The sequence below is a fragment of the Mustela nigripes genome, chromosome 7 (genome assembly GCF_022355385.1).
Source record: "Mustela nigripes isolate SB6536 chromosome 7, MUSNIG.SB6536, whole genome shotgun sequence".
NCBI classification, from domain to species: domain Eukaryota; kingdom Metazoa; phylum Chordata; class Mammalia; order Carnivora; family Mustelidae; genus Mustela; species Mustela nigripes.
In genome coordinates this window covers 113,007,342-113,031,020 of record NC_081563.1, presented here as the reverse complement: position 1 = coordinate 113,031,020, position 23,679 = coordinate 113,007,342, and the positions used below count along the sequence as shown (strand labels likewise).

At 52.8% G+C, this 23,679-nt stretch overlaps 2 protein-coding genes across 8 annotated transcripts in view; one reads left to right on the top strand and one right to left on the bottom strand.

The window, feature by feature from the left end:
- Nucleotides 1–4,807, top strand: part of PSMF1 (proteasome inhibitor subunit 1) — a 45,559-nt gene extending 40,752 nt beyond the window's left edge. The window contains exons 5-8 of one of the 4 annotated variants that reach the window (XR_009405448.1): nt 1,129–1,182; nt 1,896–2,054; nt 3,713–3,791; nt 4,450–4,807. Coding sequence is in view for 2 of the 4 variants with exons in the window: in XM_059406701.1 (XP_059262684.1) it covers nt 1,129–1,182; nt 1,896–2,054; nt 2,561–2,612 (265 nt within the window). In the remaining 2 variants the exon portion in view is untranslated. Of the gene's footprint in view, nt 1–1,128; nt 1,183–1,895; nt 2,055–2,560; nt 2,992–3,712 lie in introns of those variants that run through there. The other 3 variants (XR_009405447.1, XM_059406702.1, XM_059406701.1) reach the window with 3 other exon arrangements.
- On the bottom strand, nt 3,084–22,655 carry TMEM74B (transmembrane protein 74B). 4 transcript variants are annotated; one of them, XM_059406698.1, is made up of 3 exons: nt 21,833–22,655; nt 16,569–16,935; nt 3,084–3,752 (listed from the first exon to the last, which is right to left on the bottom strand). In XM_059406698.1, the coding sequence occupies exons 1-3, from the start codon at nt 22,342–22,344 to the stop codon at nt 3,543–3,545; spliced, it is 1,089 nt and encodes a 362-aa protein (XP_059262681.1). In that variant the 5' UTR covers nt 22,345–22,655; the 3' UTR covers nt 3,084–3,542. The 4 variants fall into 4 exon arrangements, with proteins under 4 accessions (XP_059262681.1, XP_059262679.1, XP_059262683.1 ...); XM_059406696.1 differs by lacking the exon at nt 3,084–3,752 and having other exon boundaries at nt 14,854–16,935; nt 21,833–22,654; XM_059406700.1 differs by lacking the exons at nt 3,084–3,752; nt 21,833–22,655 and adding an exon at nt 20,808–21,236 and having other exon boundaries at nt 14,854–16,935.
- Between the last annotated feature and the right edge of the window lie 1,024 nt (nt 22,656–23,679).

Here is a 23,679-nt window from a genome sequence, read left to right as displayed (position 1 = left end):
CCAAAGCACAATTCTGCAAATTCTAAATCTTTTTTGTTTTATTATATCCATATCCTTTATAGAAAAAAACAGGAAAGAGTAAAGATAATCATTCCAGGAGTAAGTATCGCTGTTTATATTTTCTATGTGCTTCTTTCTAGTTTTATTTATACATACACACCCACACACACATTTCTCATGGTTGATTTCCTAGGCTACTCCTAGACTGTCCGTTTCCCCCACGCAGTTAACACTAGAGCATAAATATTTTTTTCATATCAGTTTAAAACTAAGAACATTGTCCCCATAATTGCATTCAGCGATAAACTAACGTGCCTAACTGGTCCCTATTTAGGCCAATTCCAGTTCCCTTGATTAAAGTCTGTGGTGATACTTTAATTTGAATGATGTGTTCTTTGAGATGGAGACTTAGATATGAAACTGTTGTGTCAAAAAGTGTGAAGATACCTAAGACTTTTGAAAGATGCTTATTATGATTTATATGTTAGCCAGTATAGAATTGCCTCCAGAAAGCACGCCCTCGCTTAATGATCCTAGCCTGTGCATTCCCAGTGAGAGCAAAAATGGGCTTTTGATATGGGGGTGAAAAACTCTTCGGGGGGCAGTGGTTTTTGGCCCTCCATGGACTGCAATGCATAAGCAGACACACGGGGTCTGTGGGATTGAAGTGTCACACAGAGGCCATCAAGGAAAAAGGCTGCGGAGCCCTGTTCTGGCTTTGTGGTCACCCATCTCACTCCATCCTGAAAGCTCTCAAATCTTAGTCTTGGAGCTCTGGTTTTAGTGTTCGAGTATATTCTGAGCTAAAAGTTCTTGGTTCTTTACATAAAGTTTAGGAACTTGAGAAAAGTGTAAACAAAATTTATCTGGAGGATACCACGGTTAATATTTTTATTTATTTAATATATTTATAAGTGGATCCTCCTCGCTTTGTGTTCATTATCAGCGTTAGTCTGTGTGGAAGACCACTTTGAAGTGTCCCTTGTTTAATGGTCTCAGGTAGGGGTGTCCCCTGTCCTCATACCTGGGAGTGTCGTTGTGACCCCACAGGCGTTGGCTTTAAGCCCCTGGGAACCCAGGCACCTGACTGCTTTGGGACTTGTGGTAATTGCCCCTTGTTTGTTTCAGGTGTGATCCCCTGGGCCCGTTTGCTGTCGGGGGAGAGGATCTGGACCCCTTCGGGTGAGTGCTGCTGGGGAGGGGGCAGCAACACACCCTACTTCTTTTGTGACTTTTCAGCCCCGGCTTATCTTCTAATCTTAGAGCTTTGTGTCAGTCTTCCTTTGGGGTGAAGGAGGCCACTGTTGCTGAGCTGCTGTGAAGTCCCTGCTCCTGTTTCGGCTCTGCCGTGCCTGGAGCTTTGTGGAGATCTCTGCTGCCGGGCAGGGCCGAGCAAGCTGGGCAGGCAAGCTCTTCTGTCACCCGCTGGCCCCACTGGCCCTAGTGGTGGAGTCATAGATCACCCCGAGGCCCTCTAAGGAAACCACAGGAAAGCCAGCGTCATGAATCGTCTCACTGCTACTACTAGTCTGTAGACCTAAAGTAGTGCCCTGCAGAGCCTTGAGATGGTTCTGCATTGACCTTGGCAAGTTTTGGCACCTGTTCTTGTTCAAATTGTCCCCCTTAGATGTAAGATGTGGCAGCAATCTCTGTTTTGTGGGTTCAGGGAGCCTGGAGATCTCAAAGGACAGGCCGCATGCTCCAGGAAAAGTGTGCTCTTGGTGTGCTCTTGTTCTTGCCCGCTTCCTGCTGGCACTCAGGTAACCAGCCACCTCTGTCTGCTTGAGCTGTCCAGAGGAGCTATCGGGGCATTCTTCGTCCACTCTCACCTCCTTCGCCTCTTCTTCAGCAGCTTCTTGCCACACCTGCTCACCTGTCTTTTCTTCTTGCCTCAGGTGTCGGAGAGGTGGCATGATTGTGGATCCCCTGAGAACTGGCTTCCCAAGAGCACTCATTGACCCATCCTCGGGCCTCCCAAACCGTCTTCCTCCAGGCGCTGTGCCCCCAGGAGCACGCTTTGACCCCTTTGGACCCATTGGGACCAGTCCATCTGGGTAGGTACTCGGGCCTGCTGCGAAGCAGGGCCTGATGGCAGCTCCGCTCAGCTTTGCAGGAATGAGGTGCAGCTTTGCAGGCGCAGAGGTGCCCCTGGCTCCATCCCCCTTCCATCCAAGGGAGTGGGGCCTCATCCAGGCCCCTGCCTGATGCTTCCCTGGAGCTCCCCATCCCTCAGTGCCTCCCTGCCTCCAGCCCCCTTCAGAGAGCACTCAGGAGGAAGAGCTCCTCACGCTTCCTGAAGTTTAGTCTGTGTCGGGAACTCGCTGGATCCTGATAGCAACACTCCATTCACATCCTGTAGAAATCAAGGCCCTGAAAAATGAATTAACTTCTCCCAGGTGGGAGAGTCAGGATTCAAGCCATGACTGTAGAGCACATGCTCTTCCGGCCCACAGAGCACTTCGTTCTGGAGGACAGGCTCCCTCTGCTTTTAGGGCCCATCTGCCCGTGTGCCCCAGCCCCTCTATCACTCCCAACTCACCAGCCCCTCTTTCCATTCCAGACCCAACCCAGACCATCTCCCCCCGCCGGGCTTCGATGACATGTACCTGTGAAGGCCTCAAGAATGTAACATCCCAGCCTTCCCTCCACTGTCCTGGAGCTGCCACCGCCGCCCCATCAGCAATTGTGTTCTTGAGGGCTGGGGGCGAGGGACTCTGCCCATGTGTTTGCGGGCCGGCTGGGATTGCCTCCCCACCCCCTGTCAGAACCAAGGCACCTGCTGCAGCTCTCCACCAAGCTGCATATAGGTCCCAAAGAGAAACCAATGTGTGCGTCTCTCTCCCTACCAGCTCCCCCACACTTCTCAAGAGAGACTCCGGCAACATCTGCCCTCAGCCCGATGCAGTCCCAGCTGTAGCGCTATAAGAACAGAACACATTTTGGATGTTATTATAAGAACCAAATGTCAATACAAAAATCATGTTGCCAGTCTCCCACTGTTCTTTACTGCCCAGCTCTTTCCATTTCTGAGACTTTAGAGTTTAAATCTTTGTGGGGCTAAATGACTCTTCTCCTACCCAGGGCCTGTTCTTGTTTCTTAGGCCCCATCCCTTCATAAATTGCTTTCTGGTTCCTGACATCACTCAGGTGGGTCCCAGTGTGGCTGCAAGGCCGAAAATGAGGGATTGAAAACCCCGTAGGGCCACAAGGATGACTTTCACAAGGGCAGGCATATTGCAAAAAGCCTGCGTCATTCCGAGAAGGGACCTAGTTCCGCCTGTGTGCGTCCTCAGTCCATCTGTACCTAAGACAGTGGAAGCCTTGAAGCAGAATAAACAGACCTGAAGGCTGATCTCATTTCTGCCGCTAACTTACTGAGTTGACCCTAAGGGCTTTCCCCTTGCGGGGCCTTCTTGTTGTCTATGAAATGTGAGGGGACCCTTCGTACTCTAAAACATTCTGGTGTCTGCTTCTGTGTGTGGCCACCTCTAGGAATGGGGCCACCTCTAGAATGAAATTTCGAGGCTCTGTGTGGTACTTACCTACAGAGTAATTCTGTGCCCCTCGGGGCCCGGCCAAGAAGAGCCAAGGAGCATGGGCTCTGTCTGAGTATGGTATTGAACTCTGGCAAGAGCAGGGAGCCCAGCCTCTGGAAGCCGGTGTCCTTTGTCCAGGCCCGCCTGACCTCTGGTGTTCTCCGGATCCTTTTCAGCCCGAGACCTGACAGACGTGGTCAGTGATGAACCCCTGTGCTGGAGTGGAAAGAACACCATGGAGCACCAGGCTCATAGGCAAGAGATCAAGGCATTAGTCACTTTCCCTCCACAACTAGCATTTCATCCATGGGTGGGTCCTTTTACTTCTCAGCTCCTTGGGTTCTTTCCCTGATATTAGGGCATACTGTTTATCTATGGGCAGAGGGTAGGCTACCAGAGACTTCCTGAGGTGTCTGCTAATATGCTGTAGCTGGGGAATGCCTGTCCGAGTGTGGGTCAGGGATAAACTGAGCTGGGGCCTGTGGGGAGGCTAGTGTGAGCATTTCTGGCAGACCCCATCTCAAGCACCGAGTTATTAAAAGACCACCTCGGCAGCTTTAGAACGTTTCTACTCTGGAGAGAGATGCAGAGGTTTGGCAGAGCTACAGATGCAGCCATCAGTCATAGTCTTCCTCGGGCCTGCACATGGGTGGAACGTTTTTGTTTTGGAACTGGATTTTTCCTGTTGTGGAAAGGACGTGGGGCACTTTGGTCACACAGGCATCCTTTATCATGAAAGGAAGCATCTAAAGAAACATCACACTAGAAACCATCAGACAAGCAGGGAAAGTAGATCACTTTAGAACCATGATTCGAGGAAAAGAAGATTGGAACAATGAATTTGCCACTTAGGTTTTCTAGTAGCAAAGGTCAAAAGGATGGTCTTATACATAATTCTCTTTTCTGAAAACAGAAACTTCAGTGACTGTCATCTGCAGAATCAGCCATCCATTTTTTGCATGGATCTCCTTGTATCAAGGACACTGAGGAACACAGACAATGTCTTAGTTGTGCCGGGGGTAGTGAACGGGGCCTTCAGGAACTTTCAGGTCATGCTGTCTGTGCTCGTGGTCTGGGCCACTTCACTCCTCCCAACTGCCAGCAATCGCCAGGCAGCCAACAGGAGTGGTTGCGGGTATGTCTTGTGGAATTTGAAAGGTGGGAGCCTTAACAATAAAATCAGCACTTAATAACCTGTTCCTTTTTTTATATATAACAACTTTATTGAGATACACTTCACATACCCATAAAGTTTACCTTTTTAAAGTGTGCGATTCAGTGGTTTTTAGTGTATTCACAATGTTGTGCATTTATCACCACATCAATTCCCAAACATTTCACCACCTCAAAAAGAAACCCCCTGGTACCTATTAAGGGTCATCCCCACAGCTCCGCTTTCCAGCCCCGGGCAGCCAATAGTCTGTTTTCTCTCTAAGGATTTGCCTGTTCTGGACAGTTCTCAGTAGAATCACACAATGTGTGGCGTTTTGTGCCTGGCTTCTTCCACTTCGCATTTTCAAGATTCATACCCATGCTGTAGCAGGTTGTCCGCACTGCATTCCTTTTGATGGCTAAATAATATTCCATTGTGGGAATATATACCACATTTTCTTTAGCCACAGCAGTTAAGGGACAATTGTTGGTTTGTTTCCACTTTTCATCTTTGTGAACAATGCTGCTGTGGACATTTGTGTACAGATCTTTGTGTAGACCTACATTTTCATTTCTCTTGGGTACATACCTAGGAGTGGAATTGCTCGATTGTGTGGCAATTCAGTTTAACTTTTTGAAGAAATATTAGACTTTTCCAAACTGGCTGCACCATTTTACATGCCCACCATCAGGGTAGGAAGGTTCTAGTTTTTCAACATCCTCTCCAGTACTTGTTGTTCTTGCATAGAATCATCCTAGTAGGTGCGAAGTGGTATCTCATTGTGGTTTTGTCTTCTGTTTGTTTTTTAAAAAAAGAATTTGACCTAGGCTGAGCAAGATGGGGACCAGAATCAGTCACCCCTAGGGAGCAGGGCATGGCTTTGGTAGTAGCCACCTTGGTGTACTGTGGCTGGAATGCCACAGAGGGGTTGGGTTTGATTTGGGAAGGTTCTGGTCAGGATGAGCTATAGGGAAATTCTCATGACCTTTCCAGGTCTAGTGTAGTTCACGGCACTACTTTTGCATGGTTTGAACTTTCTGTGTTTACCCAGTGGCTTACAAGGAAAAGAAATGTTTGATTCCAGATCTTTATGTTAACGGTGACATGCCATAGATCACTTGTCCTACCTCTGGCAGCCCCCACATCCCCATCTTCTGTTCCTTTGCCTTGTTTCCGTCCCACTTCTAGAGCTGGACATGTTTCTTTTTGCTTCTGTCTACTCTGTGTCCTGGGTCCAGCTGTACCAGGGGCCAGGGTAGAGAGGAGTACCATGGCTGAACAGGAACTTAACAGTCTCCTGTGGTGCTTGCTCCAAGTACACAGTACATCCTGCCCCAACCAACACATGGATCCAGATCTCTTCAGTCAGGCTTTTAAATCTGTTTTTTGTTTTGTTTTGTTTTATGAGTTCCTCAGATGTGTATGATCAGACAAGTTTAAGAATTCCCAAGAAGGAAAGGGAAGACCCTCTATATCCTTGCTGCTCAAACTGGCTGCACCCAGCAGCTTCACCTGGGAACTTGGTAGAAATGCAGAATTCCAGGGTCCACCCCAGACATAATAAATGAGAATCAAGTTCACTAGGTGATGCACATGCACATGCAAAGTTTGAGATGCACTGGTGTAATACCTGTATTGCTTCCTTTCACCTGGCTGTCAGGTGCAAAGAATTCAGCCAGTCTTCTTGGTTCATGACACACAATGACTCATGCACACAAGAACTCCCTCATTTTGTTTTTCAAGTTTTGCTCCCTGTACCCACTCCATTCCCTTGCCTCTATGGGTCACTCATATGTGTTTCATGTATGCATCTAAATATGCATGTACCCTTTTAAAATAGCATACACTATATCTTCAGAACATAACAACCATAATGAGGTAGTGTCCTCACTCTCTAGATGAGAAAAAGAGGGTTTGAAAAGGTCTAATAGGCTCACCATGCTCAAAGCCAAGCAGGAGTCTGAGAAATCAGGCAAGCGTGGGTATGACTCACAGACTTCCCTTCGCTGGTACATGGCTTTATGCAAAGTCAGCTGTATTTCTATCTTCAGGATTGTTGCAGGGTCCTACCAAACTTTGTGTCTTATAAACAGATACCTGGAGCTCAGTGGGGACCAGTAGTTATTACTGAGGCCATATGGATGGATCAGGCTGAGGGCTTAGGATAAGGCTGCCCTCCAATGCAAGAAACAATATTTATCTGGTGCCCACGGGGTACTTGGTTTTTCCTAGCCTCATGTAGGACTCTAGCCCTGCAGGGTGAAAACTGTTAACAGCAGTGGCTGATGTGCTCGGCTTCCCCACTAGGGATGGTGGAACCAAGATGGGAACCTGGGTCAGCCTGGTTCTAAAGCCAGTGCTCTTTTCGAAGAACTGCTATACTCAGAGCCCCCCACCCTCTCCAGGGGAGGAGCATGGATCCCTGTGCAAAACTCACTCCTGAAGCTGGAAAATTGTCAGGGACTTGTGTGAAAAGGGAACAATGCAACATAAGCCCCAGGATGGGCTAAGACTCCCAGGTCTGCGATGTGTATCATGCTCCTGACCACTTCCACCTACAGTCACAGCACCCAGAGCACCCAGACTGGAAGCATCTGAAGTTACCCAGCACAACCCCCATTTCAGAAGAAGAAACTGGCCTATGAAGCCCCTCTGTGAGGGTGAGCTCCTGAGAGCCGTCACCAGGCCCCAGAGATAGGCTTGGGGTTTGTGCAGGGCTCTGTCACCTGTCCCCAAGAGATGATCACCTCTGCCTTCTAAGTTTAGTAGGATAGGAGCTGCTCTCCCCATTGAACGGATGAAAAAGCATGTCCAGAGCAGTTGAGTGCCCTTCCCACAGCCTCAGACCTACAGAAACTGTAGCTCCACTAAACTGCCCAAAGCAGTAATTTTTATCCTTGAGGGAAAAAGAATAAGTCTCTTGCCTTCAACCTCCCTCTCCCCTCAGCTAGACTGAGTGTTTGAGGAAGGGGCCTATCCAGCTTCAGCACCCTGGTCAGCACCATCCTGCACAGCTGCCTTTGGGCCAGGGTAAGCCAGACTGGCAGCGGCTCTCCAACCTGGGATGGCAGACTCCTGGGGCAGGCAGGCAGACATCCCTAGGAGAAAGGGACCTGGAGCTAGGTGTTCTCCCTTCTAGACAGTCCTGCCCTCCCTTCCTTCAGACTAAAATCATGGGATCGCAGTTTCATCCTGTAGCCTTCTTGGTTCCCAGGACATAAATTCAATAAGAAGCCTATGAAGAGAGGGACAGGTATAGGGCCTGAGCCATGGTGATCCTGGACAAGTTCTGCCCCTCTATGTCTTTCCCCATAGGTAAAATGGAATTAAAGGTCAACCTGACTGTCTCTAAGATCCTGCCCATCTGTGAGAATCCACGATTCCAAGTGGGCCACGGGCCTGGCCCAATTTAGTACTCCCGTGCATGCCAGTACTCCAGTACTCCCTCATCCTCTCCCCCACAGAGCTCCCAACACATTGAAATTACAGGCCTCAAGGTGGCAGCCCACAGCCCAGATCCACCTACCAACATGCCCTTGCCTGCATGTTATTAAATGTAGTAAGAGGCATGATAGCATATTATTAAATTTGAGTCTTGACTCTGAAGGGTACCACCCTGTGCGACCCTGGGCAAGTCACTTAACCTCAGCTTCTTCATCTGCACAATGGAAGGAATGACAGCGCCTACTCTGCAAGATGGTTGTGAAGTTTAAATGAGCTGTTAGAGGCAAATGCTTAGAAGAGGGCCTGGCAGAAAGAGAACATGGTATTTCACTTAAGAATGGGATAACTGACGTCGTGTAATGCATAGCCAGTTCAATGAAATGAAACAAAGTTTTCTTTCATCCAGCTGACCTCTGCCAGTGCCCCCTTTCTCATCTCCACATCTACAGCTCAGGCAATAACAAACTGATCTCTTTTGACTCACAGACTCGGTCTCGTCCTGTTAAAACTGGAGTTGCAAGAGGTCTCCCCTGACCTTTTAGACCGTAGCTTTTCCTCTGTGGTAGGGTGAGGAGAAGGAAAACAAAAGCAAAGTATCTCTTCCCTGGCATGATGTGGGGGTGGGGGGAGATGCTCTTGCTCTAGTTCATACAGGGTGATTTGGGTGGGTTTTTTGATGCTGGGTCCCTAGTAAACAGCAGGCATAATTTTGAGGGGGGGCTGATGAGAGCTTTGTCCTAGACCCTCAGAGAGGATGGGGGCTTCTGTCCAGTCCACCAGAGGCTCACAGCCCATCTGCTTCTTGAATTCATGTGCCAGCTGCACAGGCACCGTGCCCTCCACAGCTCGAGCCTCCCCTCCCCTCCTTGCACCAACAATTGGGTCCCTTCCAGTCACAGGGTCCTCCATTTGCCTACCTTTCTGGACCTCAGAACACCAGGAGGGAAGGCAGGCTTGCCCTTCCTTCCCAACACACTCTCCCTCAAAGCCAGCACTGGCCATTTCCATGGACTCTCACGTCCGAAGTTCTCCAGGGCAAAGACAGACCTCATCTCCTTGTTCACGAACACCTCCTGAGTTGCAGAAGATATATCTCCAACCCTCTCCAGAGTACTCTCTACGTTTTTCATCTGTTCAGTACTTTATCTCCAAACCTAGCAAAGAATTGATGCTCAAGTCTTTGTTAAAAGAATGAACGAAGAAGGATCCTCGGATGGCCGCACTCGGGTGGTCTGCAGGCCTTGTACTTCCAGCCTCCAGACAAGAGACAGAGGTCAGTCCACTTGATGAGGGTGTACCTATCTTTCAGAGTGACTTAGTAAGCCCTGGACAGGGGACAGGGGGTGAATATTTGAGCCCAGCAGGCAGCATCTCATCAGACACTCCTGTGTCCTCAGTTTTGCCTTACAATTCTCAGGCCATGGGATAATCCCTATGAGGTTCCTTTTACCCACAATGTCCAGATGCCCAAGTTGCTCTTGACTGATCCAGAGCTCTGGGAAGCCCAAGCCCATCCACCACAGGGCACCAGCCAGCCAGAACTGAAGGGAGCACCCCTTTAATCCTGCCCCCACTGTCCAGGGCCACCTGCAACATTCGTGAATGTCACCTGCTGAGCCCTGCAGGCAAGGGCATGTGGGCTCTGCTTTCCTCTGTGATGGGAGAGGGTGGGGACTCTTAGGAGGGGAGTCAGGGGGATAAAAGGGAGTCAGCAGATAGTGACAACTCACCTATGAGCTCTTAGCCCCCAGCAATGGCTTCAGTGAAAGATGTGGACACAAAGAAAGGAGCCAAAGAGGAGGAGGTTAGGGAGACTGGAGAAGTAGAGTTGGGAGAGGGAGGGACGTGGCCTTTGCTGAATGCCCTTGATGCTAAGTCAGTATTGGCCCAGGTGCCCCACCCCCTGGGAAGAGGTCTGCTGGCAGCACCTTCTTCCCCTGCCCTCCCTACTCCCCTGGGGCCAGCTTCCCTGTCAGAAGATGCTTCCACTCACTAACTTCCCCCTAGGCCCAGGTGAGCCAGCACCTCAACCTGGGCAGTCTGAAGGCACAGAAGGAATGGGTTCCCAAGACGGAGCCTGGAGATTCAGGTCATGTCCTCTGGCTGCAGCTGGAGACCACAGTCCCACCGACTGGCCTCCCCAGTGCCAGTGTCACCCCACAGTACATCTGCCATCATAAGTGTCTTCCTGCCACATGCATCTGCAGGCAGTCATGATGGTCAGCAGTGAGCTCTCACCATGTACCAGGCCCCATGCCCTGCCCTGCACCTGTGCAAACACAGTCCTCATAACACCTCTGTGAGCAGAGGGCTATGGTCACCCCATGATGACATGCCTGCCCTTCAGCATGCCTCACTGCATTCCAGCACAGAACCTATAGACCTCCCTCCCCAGTAAACCCCAGGCTTTGTGTGCCGCCGAGCCTCTGCTCATGCTGTTTCCCTGCCCAGTACACCCTTCCTGTTCCCCACTATCAGACACTCTCTTCATATCAGACACTGCCTCCCTATTTAAGATTCCTATTATTCATTATCCCTTCCAGGAAAGCCTTTTCTGACCCCAACTTAATCAGATACTTCCTCTGGGTGTGCACGCATGCACACACACAGCCTGGTGTGCACTGTCCGGTTTCCCCAGGCAGTCTGTGATTAACTTAGGGGCAGGGGCAGTGTGTCCCCACAGTGCCTTGCCCAGGGAAGAATGCTGGTTAGATGCAAATGAATGAATGTGAATAGCTAATTGTATTGACTTTACTCATTTACTGCTCCCCATGCCTTCTAGGAAAGGTGCTGTTATTAGCAGCCCATTATAGGATGAGAAAACAAAGGCTTGGGGACATTAGACATCCACCAAGCATCCAGGTGATCAGAATCCAGAGCCAGTTCCCATATCCGGAGTTGGGCCATCTCAGTGGACCTACTCCATGAGGGGCCATGCCCCCAAACCTCTGAAATTTGAGTAGGGACAAAGCTCAGAAGTGCAAGGCCTCCTGGGAGAAAGATGGCAATAATCCCGCCACCTGCAGCACAATTCAGATATCCTAGGCCTACTTCTCATTGGCTCCTGGATGACCTAACCCAGGAAGAGGAATGATCTGGGGAAGAGGGTATTCAGGCCAAAGAGAATATACAGAGGGCCACTGGGACATTGGCTCATCTTAAAGAATAGGGGTTGGAAGCAGGGGGAGCCTCTTGATTAAATCCTCTCCAACTCTACTATGTTCCATCCCTAAAGATACTCAATACCTGACCAGTAATCTAACATAACTGCACTAACAAGGAGCTCCTGGCCACTCCAACCAGGGCAAGGTCTCAGCAAGCTTTTCCCTCCCTTAGCCAATATCTACCTCCCTGGGGACATCAAGGGGAGTCTACTCTCTCCCAGGGAAACCAACAGGCCCGACTTCATCAGTGCCACCAACACCCTATTTCCCTCGAAGACAGAGTTCCAGCTCGTATGGCTTCATAATGCCTCCCTTCCCCCTCCCTCCTCCTGCCCCTACAAAGCTCTCCAGACATGGGGTCACATGCTCTTAACTTTGCAATGCCTTTGCTTGTGTTTCCCTATCTCCTCAGTCCCCAGACAAGGCAGAGTGGAAAGGTTTCCGATTTCATTCTGGAGGACCAAAGAGGAGGTGATTGGCCCAGAGGTCCCCAGGGAAGGGTGACTTGCAGGACCCGGCTCCTCTGGTTCCCAGCCAAGACCATACAGTCCCCTCCCCAAATGCCTGGTGGAAACATTCTGTGGACATCTCTTCCCCTGTGCCCCACAGGGAAGCAGGAAGGATAGAGACACCAGCATTACCCGGACAGGGGAAACTTGACTGTTGCTATGAGGTTAGCAGCCTGGGAACCGCAAGGCCTGTGGCTTCTGGAGAAAGAATACATTCTCAGTAATCCAGAGGTTGCTTTGGCTTGGAGCTGTTTCAGAAGAGTATGTGTCCTGGCTTCTGAGCTAGGTGAAATAAGAGAAAGTCGGGGGTACCTGTGCGTGCACACACACACAGGTGCATGCACAAGTATGTGTCCTGCACACGTGTGGGTGTGTGCATGTACCTAGGGAGGCATTTTGAAGAGCATCCCAGAGAAGGTAAAGCTTATTCTCAAGGAAGGGAGCAATAACGATGGGATCTCAGACAGCAGATGTTTTCAGCCTGAAGACTCAGGATGCCTGGTGTCAGTGAGCAGAGGTGAAGACGGATTACTGTTTCAAAGGCCCAGGCCTGGGCATTCAAGTTTCTTGAGTAAGAGATAATCAGGCTGGTGAATCTCACAGGCTCCTAGGTAGCCAGTAAATGTCCCCCAAGACTAGTTGGAACCCATCTCCAATAAGGCTGGGGAAGAACAGTCTTGTTCCATCAGAGGAGAAAGCCCTCTACCTATCCCACATAAAGCAGTACCAAGGGCCCGAGAGAGGAAGGCAAATGGGTTCCGAAGCTCCAACTTCAGGTCCCAGGGACAAACTGTCCCTCCTTCCAGCCACAGGATATTCTGCCCTAAAGGGAGTTCCAGGGAGTGAGGTAGGGCCTGTGGGTCTCTGGGGCCCTGCCCAGGGCCTGGCTGCCACACAGCAGGTGGAGGAAACATGGGTTTCATTCATTCATTCATTCATTCATTCATTCACTCATTCAACACTGAGCATCCACCAGGTATCTGGCACTGTTCTAGCCCTGGGCCCTCATTCTGCTTGCAATCCAGTGGGGGAGCTGGTGGGTTAGAGAAACAAGAAGCATAAAACACAGCTGGCGGAGTGGCGATTAGTGCTCTAAAGAAAAATAAAGCAGGGAATGAAAAGAGAGAATGAGGTTGAGTTGGGGGGGAGGGTGCTATTTTAATTAAGCAGTCAGCAGAGGACTCATTGAAAAAGGTAATATTTGAATAAAGCCCCTGAGGAGGTGAGCAAGTGGGCCTTGCACCTATCAAGGGGAAATGCCTCCCTGGTAGCATGTGTAAAGGCCCTGAGGTGGGAGTGTGCCTGGCAGGGCTGAGGAACAGCAAGGAAAGTGTGGCTGGGCTAAGCAAGAAGGCAAGGGGTGAGAAATAAGGTCAGAGAGCCACAGGGACTGGATCGTGTAGGGTTTCATGGGCCGCCGTGGGGGATGGACCCACATCTAGGGGGACCTGAATATATGCAATTTAAGAGACCATCCTTTTAAAAGATCAAAATTACAAATAAAATTTGGACTCAGGGTGCCTGGGGCAAGTGAGGGGCCTGAACAGTACATCCACCTCTGGTCAGCGGGAGAATTTTGGCCTTTGCCCAGAGTGATAGGGAGCTAGAGGAGGGTTTTGAGCAGAGGAGGGACCTGACCCAATTAAATCTGTCTGGCTGCAGAGCAAAGATGAACTGGGCCCAGAGCATGGACAGGAGCGAAATTAGAATAGTGATGTGCAGCGTGGAGCCGGTAATTGTGGCTGGTGGGTGGTCAGGGGGCAGATTCCTAATGTAGAACCAAGCAGATGTGCTCCTGGGTAGGAAGGAGATGTAGGAGAAAAGGCAGATTTTAGGCCTAAGACAGTTATCCCAAACTGAAGAGGGAAAGGAGTGACCTTAGTGACTGGACCTCATAAATCTCCCACTTCATAAAGTGGGATAAAGAACACAACACTCAGAGAGGTTGAGTAGCTTGCCCAAGGTCACACAGCCAGGAAATGGCAGAGCCTGGATTAAAGCCAGGTTTACCAACTCAAGCAGATATCTAACACGGGAAACAAGTTTGGGGGGGGGGACCCCAGTAGCATGTCAGGTAGGAGAGGCAGTTCCTGCAAGCAAAGCACGTTCCAGTGACCAGAGGGTCCCCTGAGACGTCACACCTACCCCCCAGAAAACCTAAAAAGAAAGTTCTCGGCACCCTGTGCTGTGCTCTTCTCTGATTCTTTCCTAAACCTACTTCTGCCCCACTGACTGGGAGAGCTCAGCTGCAGTCTTGAGGAAATGTTTTTGGCATCTCTCAAGTTTTCTTAATTTACTGACAAGGTAATGACTGCCTCGATCCATTATACACATTTTCTAAAGGAGGTTCTGCATTAGGATGCAAAGCAGGCTTCTCTGACTTGGAGAGAACCTGAGATTCCCGGGATTCCATCTTCCAACACACTTAGCCTCTAAATACAATTCACTGCCTTTAAACTGGTAGGCACTAATGGTCCCAGATGCATCCACTCAACAGGTTTGAGTGAAACAAGCCCTCCCCCACCCCCCGCGCCCCCTGCTGCCGCCATGGTAATCCACATGGTTTGGACCAGTATTTGTATTATCATCACTGTAGGGACTGGAAAGGCCTCAGCCCATCATTTGGAATGTTCAGCTCAAACTGTAGTTTACCTAGAACGGCTCCTGCCGCTTTGTTGCTTGCACTCCTCCCCTGTAGTGCGGGTGGGGGAAGCGACACAACAGGGAAGCCCTGACTTGGGCATCTTCTACCCACTTGAGGCTTTGTTCTTTTCAAACCACAGCCCTTCAGCGCCAGGAAGGGAACCCGGCAGGCCACACTGAAGAGCCCTTGTCCCCTCCAGGCCTCCCCCAACCCTCTGCTCCTGGCAAAACCCGCCAGCAGGAGCAGATATCTGATCTGTCCTAGAAGCTGTGATGTTACATTGCCCAGATGTTCAGCTCACCAGAGTGAAGGCTCAGGTTACAGCTAATCGGGGCTACTCTAGCCCACAGACCCCATTCCCACCCCGCCTCTCCCACTCCCAAGAGACAGTCAGGATCCAGGACTCACACGGCCAATAGAGACGGAGTATGATCTGTGTGGGGTCAGGGGACTCACAGAAATGACCGCGTCAGAGTCTTCGCACCAGGGGGGCCTAGAAGGCATGTACTCTCGAAGCCCCCTAGGGTCGTTCATATGGGGCAATCCCTCCTCCAGTCCTCAAGCACCTTGAGCTCCCCCCCACCATGGCCCACTTCTTTCCTGGTCAGTAGTTTAAAGAGTCTGGACAGAGCCTGTAAACATGCCACAGGAAAAACGGGACACACAGTGGTCATTGGGAGCTTCTAAGCCACCAGAACATACCTGATTTCTCCTACATACACTGGGACTCACTTTACTGCTAAAGGGGAGTATCGGGAGGTTACAAATTTGGCATTAAAAAAAAAAATTTTTTTTCTGCTACCAGAATAAGGTGAGGCATGGAGACATAATATTAAGAAGGGGGAGATCCTGGAAGCCCACATCATGTCCACGGAAATACAACAAAGCCCTCCTATCGGGGGGGTTGGTGAAAACTATGCACTTGACCTTGCTAGACGTGTGCTAAGATCTGGTCACTGTAGGTAATTCAATCCCAAGATCCAAATCAGGCTGTAGCCAATTTTGGACTTGAACCCTGCCTAACCAGGGGACTTAAGAGGCTCCCCGGCAGGATCATGTGAGCTGCTGCATGTGTGACAGTGGTGGTCACTGGAGCCAGACCAGAAAATGGCACAAAGAATGGTGAGTGGCTGCTGAACACCCTCTTTCCTGTAGAGGTGGCCAGAGGCAGAGATCTACTGGGCTCCCATTCCTTGGGCAGAACTGGAGGGGCCCTGGGGATCATTAAGCCCAGCCCTCTCACTTCACAGGTGGGGGATTGAGACCTGGAGAGAGGACGGTCACCTCAGTACTGATTTCTCCTCTCGTCGGTAAGCCACCTCCCAAGAGACAGGGCTAAAAGGGGGTCCCTCCAAGGTCACCCAACAACCCACACTTGGCTGATGAGGACCACAGAGATTCCGAAATTCCCCAAGGCATGGGGAACAGGAGGGGCAGCCTTTCAGATGGCTCTCAATCCTTGGAAACGCCAAGAAACCTCATCCTCCATGGGCAGTGGTTTCCAAACTTTTGTATTTTTAGCAGCAGAAGCCATCCTCCAAATAATGCAAAACCTCAAGCTGCCAACAGATGGGGGGGCGCTCTCCCACCTGCCACCTGGATCTGGCCCCAGGACTCCCCCTCCAGCACCCAAGGCCCCTCCTGCAGGGCCCTCTGTGGAGCTAAATCTGCAACCCCAGGCTCTCAGGGGGCCTTGCAGCCCTGAAGCCAAAGCAGCCAGATAGGGTGGGCTCTTACTTAAGAGCCCTGGAGGGTGTGGCTGGTTTCTGAAACCTGGACAACCTCATTCTCCACCAGCGCCTGGCCCCCTTCCCCATTGAGCTGTCTCATGCGCAGGTTAATGGAGCCATAGGTCTTCCGGGAGCGCCTGCCAGGGACGAAGGTGGGCCGGCGGTACAGCTCCCCCTTGCACAGGGAGACCATCAGCAGCACTGACAAAAGCATGCCGCCCACAGTGAGCAGCCCCAGGCCCGCGATGATGCACTTGTCTAGGTGGGAGCCCAAGCGGGCATAGTACATCTCTAGTCGCTCCATCTCCCGCGCAGTCACTGTGTCAGGGTTGACGCGGGCCTCACGGGGGATGGCGTACGCTGTCACCACCAGGAGGATCCCACTCACCAGAAAAACCAGAGCAGAAACAAAGCCGTAATCCACTGGGCGGCTCACAGGCTCCAGGCCCGGCCCCTCTTCAGAACGCAGGGATAGATCGTCTCGCTGGGATCGCTGGGATCGGGGCCGTGAGGAGCCCCCCGCTGGGGGACTGGGGGATCTACCCAGTCTGGTGTCCCTTGGGTTCTGGAAATGGGTCTCGTGCTCCTCTGAGGAAAAGCAGATGTTCTCCACACCCTCCCTGGACGCAGCCGCTGGGCCCAGAGAAGCTGGTCTCCTTGGGATCTGGGGGCCATTACTCAGTGTCTTCAGTTCCAGACCGGGGGGAGATGCCATTGGGAAGGTGGGCCCCCACTCATCCCTTGGCCCTTGGCAGCTAGAAGAGAAGAGAGAAAGGCAAATTTAACAAACCTCTACCAGGAGCCTGCTGGCGCCGGGCCTCAGGCTCGGCTGGGAGCGATGTGAGGATGGCCGGGCACAGTTCCCACCTGCGAAAGCCTGCCAGATAGACGTGGAGATGGGGACTCAGACAATGACAGAGTCATCCAATCCAGGCCAGGACCCTGCTTCATCACTGGCTGGCACATGGCTTTGGACAATCTACTTACCCTCTCTGGCCTCAGTTTCCCGGACTATTAAGTGATAGTAACACTACTCCTTCCTACTTAATGGGACCGGCGTAGCAATTGACATCATCCATTCAAAGGACTCAGAACAGTAGGTGGTCAGTAAGCTATCATTCACACAGTGAGTCTCAGGTTCAAAGCCCAGCTTCACCATTCCAACTTGGGCAAGTGATGTGACCCCTCCAGACTCAATGTTCTCATCTGTTAAATGGGAATAAGTGAAATGCCTCCCTCCTAGGGTTGATGTGGGGAGTTCATAAAATAATGTAAGGCCCCAGCCAGTTCAATTAATGAAACAAGTGTGACTACGGGTGAGGAGAGGGGCAGAGATGAGGACGATGGTATGCGGACAAAGAGAAGAAAGCCAGGGAAGTTTCTAGAAGTTGATCACATTTGAACTGGACCTCAGAGGATGAGTGGAAATCCCCCAGCTCGGGGGCGTGGTGAAGGCATTCTAAAGAGGGGTGCCTCAGAGGGCAGCTGGCACCAGCCCTCAAAGGACTCTGGAGGCCAGACTAAGGAGCCAGGGAGTTGAGGTGTGGGCAGAGAGTGCTGATATCTGCCTAGTTTTCAGGAAGCTCTCTCTGGCTCCTTCCTACGTGGAAGACAGGACAGGAGAAGGGCAGAGATCAGGAGTCCTGGAAGGAATCTTCTGTGGTCGGGGGCGGCACGGGTGGTGGCTGAGAAGGTGAAGAGGAAGGAGCCCATTTGAGAGCCATAACTGAGGTCAAAGCCCAATGCCTTTATGGATGTAGAAGCTGGCAGGGGCCTGGATGGGGATCAAAGAAGGGAGCTGAGGGGGAGGGTAGGAGGGGGCAGTGTCCGCTCAAAGAGGAGACACCCCACCCAAGGATCCGAACACACACCCACACACACAGACAGCACATGTCCATTCCTGTCAGAGAATGCCAGCTTCAGCCAACGGACCATATTTGGCTGGCAGAAGTTTTGCTTTTTTGTTGTTTCTGGTCTGTTCACTTGTTTTTGAAGTGGTTGCCAATATATAAAAAGCAAAAGATTTTACATTTTAAACTTTGGATTCCTGGCTTCTCTCGTAAAATGGAAGACTCTGGCCCACGTAGGCTCTCATTCCCTCACAGCCGCCCTCCACTGGAGTGGACGGCCAGTGCTGCCCCAGCTCCCAGCTCCCAGCTCAGGCCCCTTCCCCACCTTAGCCTTCCCTGCACACACCGACATCCTGGGGGCAGGACACGCCCAGGGCCCCAGGCACACAGACCCAAGTCCCAGTGTCCTACATACAAAGACCCCCAGGTACAGAGCAGCTCACATGCCATGGTATGTCTATACACACATACACACAAGTCAAGACATTTCTCTGCATTTCCAAACCTGACTACTATCCTGTGCCCTGTGGTTCTGTGTGTGTGCGTGCATGCGTGCGTGCATGCGTGTGTGTGTGTGAGTGAGAGAGAGAATATGAGCAAATGAAGTGCAAATGAACGGAACGAATGAATGAATGAAACTCATGGAACCTCAGTGCAAGAAGGCACGTTTTTCAATCCTTCTGATCTTGCTTCCAACGTGGACTTTGCAGCAGACACCTCCTCTTAGCACACACCGGGCCTTTCATGTGAGTACAAAGCCTGTTTCCACTTACAACCCATTCCTAGCACCATGGCCCTCTTGCCTGAGTTCCAATTTAATAAACGTTTACTGAGCGCCCGCCTAACAGTAGGCACTTCAGCTCAGACTCTCTCCTGTAACCTTTACCAGCCCCACGAGCAGGAATTACTACCTCCACTTTACAAACCGGAGCAAGCTCCCCTGGCATGCCCCCGGGGGTCAGAAGATGAACATGGTTTCCCTAAGAACTGTTCTTACAAACCTGCAGACCTGCATTCTCTGCACCCGTGGCATCATTCCTCCCTCACTGGCTCTTCCAGCCCCCACCCAAAGACTCTACTTGGTCCCACTGTTTAAGGCCACAGAGAGCAGCTTGAGGGCAGGGATGTGTCTGAATCCTGTCCAGGTCCCAGCCCCCTGGCTTGGAACACAGCCAGCCCTCAGGAATGGCTTGGCAAGTGGCCCCAGGGAAGACAATCCCTCCCCCACCCCAGGGAAGCAGGGTATCTACTCAGAGCCAGGCTCTGCCCAGGCTGTCCCCACTTTCCAGTAAACGGAGAGGAGAGGTATGGTGTGGTGTGGTGTGGTGTGCTGGCTGGCCTTTTTTTTTTTTTCCCCCAGTCTTAGCACCAAAATCATTTTCCTGAGTGCCACCACAAACAGGGAGGGGCTGTGACCATTCCTGTCCACTAGGTGTCCAGATGTGCCCCCCTCCACCCAGATATTCAGCACCCATGCTAATACCTCCGTATCCCAAGGAAACTAAGGGCACCCACATTCTGGGAGCAGGGCTTTCAGCTAGCAGGAATCCGAAACTTTTTCTCAGGATGCCAGAGGTAGGAAAAGGGCAGAGAAAAAAAAAAAAAGGCTCCCTGTCACCCGGAGTTGTGATGTCTCCCACAGAGATTCAGAGATCCCAACCAGTCCCCACCAGTCATACATGGGAATGCCCAATTACCACCCCCCCATACACACACAAGCAGAAACTGACAAAGATGCTGGTGTCCACTGTTCACCACACACCCCTCCTTCCGCCAACAGTACCAGTACCGCTCCAATCACTCCAATTTCATCTGCAGCCCAACAGAACCGAAAGACACACCCCGGATCCACATTCACACCCCCAAAGACCTTTTCTACAGGCAACACCCAGAGACTTGGGAAGCCACGCAGTGCAACCCACAGATCCGCAGACCACACTGGGACTCACACCCAGGGAAGGGGTAGAGCTTGTTACGCACACACAGTTAACTACCCCCCCCCCAGAGGGCACCCACCGAGCCCCTCCGGGAGCCCAGCACCCCACCCTCTCACCGCACACGCACTAACACGCGGGGAGACAGACGCACAGCGGCCGTGGGTGAAGCTTCACAAAACCCAATCGATACACACACGCACGAGTTGTACACAAAGCCTCGGGGCGCTCACATACGCACACGCAGGTCCACGCTGTTATACCCAAAGTTCCACGCTGAAAACCCCCGCACCCCGGCTGCCAGCCGCACCACGCGCCCGCCTGCCCGCAGCTCACACCCCCTGCTCCTGCCCTTGACCACAAACGCGGCGGGGTTGGGCCAGGCCGGACCGGGCCGGGCGGCGCCAGTAGCAGAGCGGCCAGGCGGCCCGGGGAGGCCCGGCTCCTCGGGGACCGGCGTGCGCCCGGGTCCCCTCGCCGCGTGTCCTTCGGCCGGGCCGCGAGGTCAGGCTAGCTCTCCCCTGCCGGCCATCCACGCCTGGGGCCCTCGGCCTCCTGCTGGCCCCCGCCGTTCCCGGTCCGCGTGCGTACCTGTGCCGGGCCTCCCTCCCCGTCTCCGCGCGCGGGAGACGCGGGCACCGGCGGCCCGCGGGCCAGGGCAGGGGCGAGTCCTCCCCGGGCGCCCGCCCGCCTCCCAGCACTGGCGCCCGGCCGCCGGTGTCTCCGCTGCGTCGCAGCCCGGGCGCGCGCGGGCCCGGCCGCCACTGCCTCATCCTCCCCGGCTCCCGCCCCCTCCCCGACCCGGTCCGACCCGGCCCAGAGCCGCCACCAAGGCGCACGTACCTGCTCGCGCCGCGCGGGGCTTTACGGCGGCGGCCGCTGGGGGCTCCGGGGAAGGAGGGGCAGGGGCGGGGGCCCGGGAGCTCCGAGCGCCGCCGATCGAGCTCCGCCCGCGGCGGGCGAGGGCGCCGGGAGAGTTAGCGCGGGGAGGGACCGGGAGGCGGGTAGCAGGCTGGGTGTCGGGCCCGCGGGGGATCGGGCTCCAGCCCCTCCCTGTCCCCCGAGGGCTTATCTGTTTCGCCCGCGCCCAGGCTCTGGGAATTGAAGCTCTGAGCCCGCGGGGCCGGGTGCAGGGGCGGGGCGCGGGGGTGGGTGCTGAGGGAGACCCCTCCCCCGCCGTCTGCCTCCCCACCCCCCCAGCAACCCCGTTAAGCTGCCCCCGCCGTGCAAAGTCGCGACGCTCCCTCCGCCCCGACCCGCTCCTACGCGCACAGCCCCCAGGTGAGACCTGGGTCCTCTCCCAGGTCCCGAGGTCGGGACAGTCTTCCCAGGCGCGTGCGGCTCCGTGGCTCAACGGCGCCACCTGAAGGCTGAAAGGAAGCTTCTGACGAACCCCCCTCCCTTTCCTTGCTCTTTGTGGGACAGTGAGGTGCACAGTCCAAGGTGGGTGTTCTCTTGGGGAACTGCCCATGGCTACACACACCGTAGCCCTCCAGGGCCTAGCTGCAGTGCCTTCTCCCCTGGGAAGCCGACTTCAGGGGAGTCGGCTGCGCCGGTCCTTTGCCTGCACTATCGCTCTGATCTCTGAAAGTTATTTTCTCTGCGGGTCAGCCTCCCTCATCCGACTGGCCACTCCTGGAGCACAGGGTCCCTGTCTGATCCCCTAGAACCTGTATGCGTGGATGAAAGGTGGGTAGGCGCTAGCTGTTTCTTTCCTCTACAGGGCCTAGATTAAGGCGGCATGAAGAGAGGGGCCCAGAGCACGAAAGTGAAGGTGACACTCCGCCTCTGAAGGCCCAGGACAAGCCCCGAGGGAAGTTCGGTCCGGAGATCATGGAGTTTCCACGAACACTTGGAGGCCAGCTCACCTGCATGTCCTCAGCGAGGTCATCTCACCTCTGTGAGCCTCGGGGCTCACCTCTGTCAGTGGGATCATGAAAATGCGGGCTTGGGGGGCTTTCAGAAGATCGGACGAGTTCGGACACCTGGAAAGAAAGGCAGAAGAGGATGTCCTGTCCTGACTCCTTAGCCACCTCATGGGAGAGCCTGACACGTCCTGCTCCGAAGGCCTGTGCGGTCCCTGCCAAGCAGGATGCCAGAGGCCTTCCTGGAGACTGAGGGCCTGCGCCTTTGAGGCCGGGGTGGTGGAGACCTGGGAGGGACCTCGGGAATGGGGAGGCTTCAGTCTCTCCCTGCCTTCGGAGGTCTGGCCTCCTGTTCTGGACTCTGCGGGGAAGCTAGGTGTGAGGCCAGACTCCCGCGTGTCTCCCAGCACTGCCACAACCCTGGGTGGTATCATCTGTGGAATGGACGGAGTAAGGACTCTGCTGATTGGCTGAGACCTCAGCGTAAAGCGCTCCCAGGCCCCTCCCACAGTCATGCGCAGTCCTGCCCCAGAGCTTTTGTCTTTGCTGTTGCCTGTTCCCAGAACATTCTAAGGCCTGATAGCCCCAGAGCTTGCTCCCCAACTCCCTTTAAGTCCTTGGTCGGATGCCCCCGTCTCAGAGACTCCCTCTCAGACCATCCTTTTAAAACCAGCACTGCCCCAGCATCCCTTACTCCTTAAGTCTGAATTTTTCTCCGTAGCATTGATCAACGCCTGCCAAGAGCTTATTTGTTTGTTTTTTGTCACCTCCGCTAAAAAGTAAGTACCGGAGGCAGAAGCTTTGCCTGTTTCCCACTCTCCTGTATCCTGCAGACTCGAAAAGAGGCCAACTCATAGAAGGTCCCTGATAAATACTTATTAAATGAGGAATGAAGCAAGTGAGCCCATATTTACTTAGAGTGCCTGTTATATACTGGTTAACTAAGGAAACTTCAGCCGTACCCTCAAGAAGCTCATATTCTACTGGGAGAAAAGGGCGAGAAAATGTAACACCTCTTCCGTCGTAAATGTCATAAAGCAAAAGCAGGCAGTGCTGTGCCAAGCCTGGGGCAGGGTGCCGACCTAGTCCCAGAGATGGGGATGGATCCCCTGCAGAAGCAAGGATTGGGCTGAGGTCCAAAGGATGAAGAGGGCCAGCCAGATAAAGAGGGCAGGGAAGAGAGGCCTGCCTAGCAGAGGGTCTGGCATGCGCAAAGGCCCTGAGAGAGAAGTAGGATGGCGTGAGGCTTGGCAGAGGTGGTTGCCAAGGAGAAACATGGAAGGAGATGAGGCTGGACTGTCGTCGGCAAGCCAGGTGGTTGCAGAACTCCTAGGCCACGGAGTTTGTTCTTATCCACAGAGCAGTGGGAACCACTGATGCCCGTGAGTAAAGGGTTAACAAAACCTCTTCTGCTTTTGCAGGAGAATTTGACCTTTGGTTAACTATCTAGCTCTGTTTCCTTGGAAACAGATAAACATATGTCCACTATGTTACTAGGCAACATTGCTATGATAAAAATGACCCCTGAGGAAGAGGCTGGAATGAGCCATGTGGTAATTGATTCGAACTGGAGACGTCAGGGGTGCTTGGATGGTTCAGATGGTTAAGTGGGTAAGTGTCTGACTTCAGCTCAGGTCTAGATCTCAGGGTCCAGGGATCTAGCCCTCCGCTGGGCTCCCTGCTCAGCAAGGAGTCTGCTTGTCCCTCTCCCTCCCCTTCGGCTCCTCCCCCTGCTTGCGCTCTCTCTTTCTCTCTCAGAAATAAATAAATGAAATCTTCAAAAAAAACCAACAACAACTGGAGCTATCAGTATGAACTCATATTTAGCTTAATTTAGCTGCAGAAGATTA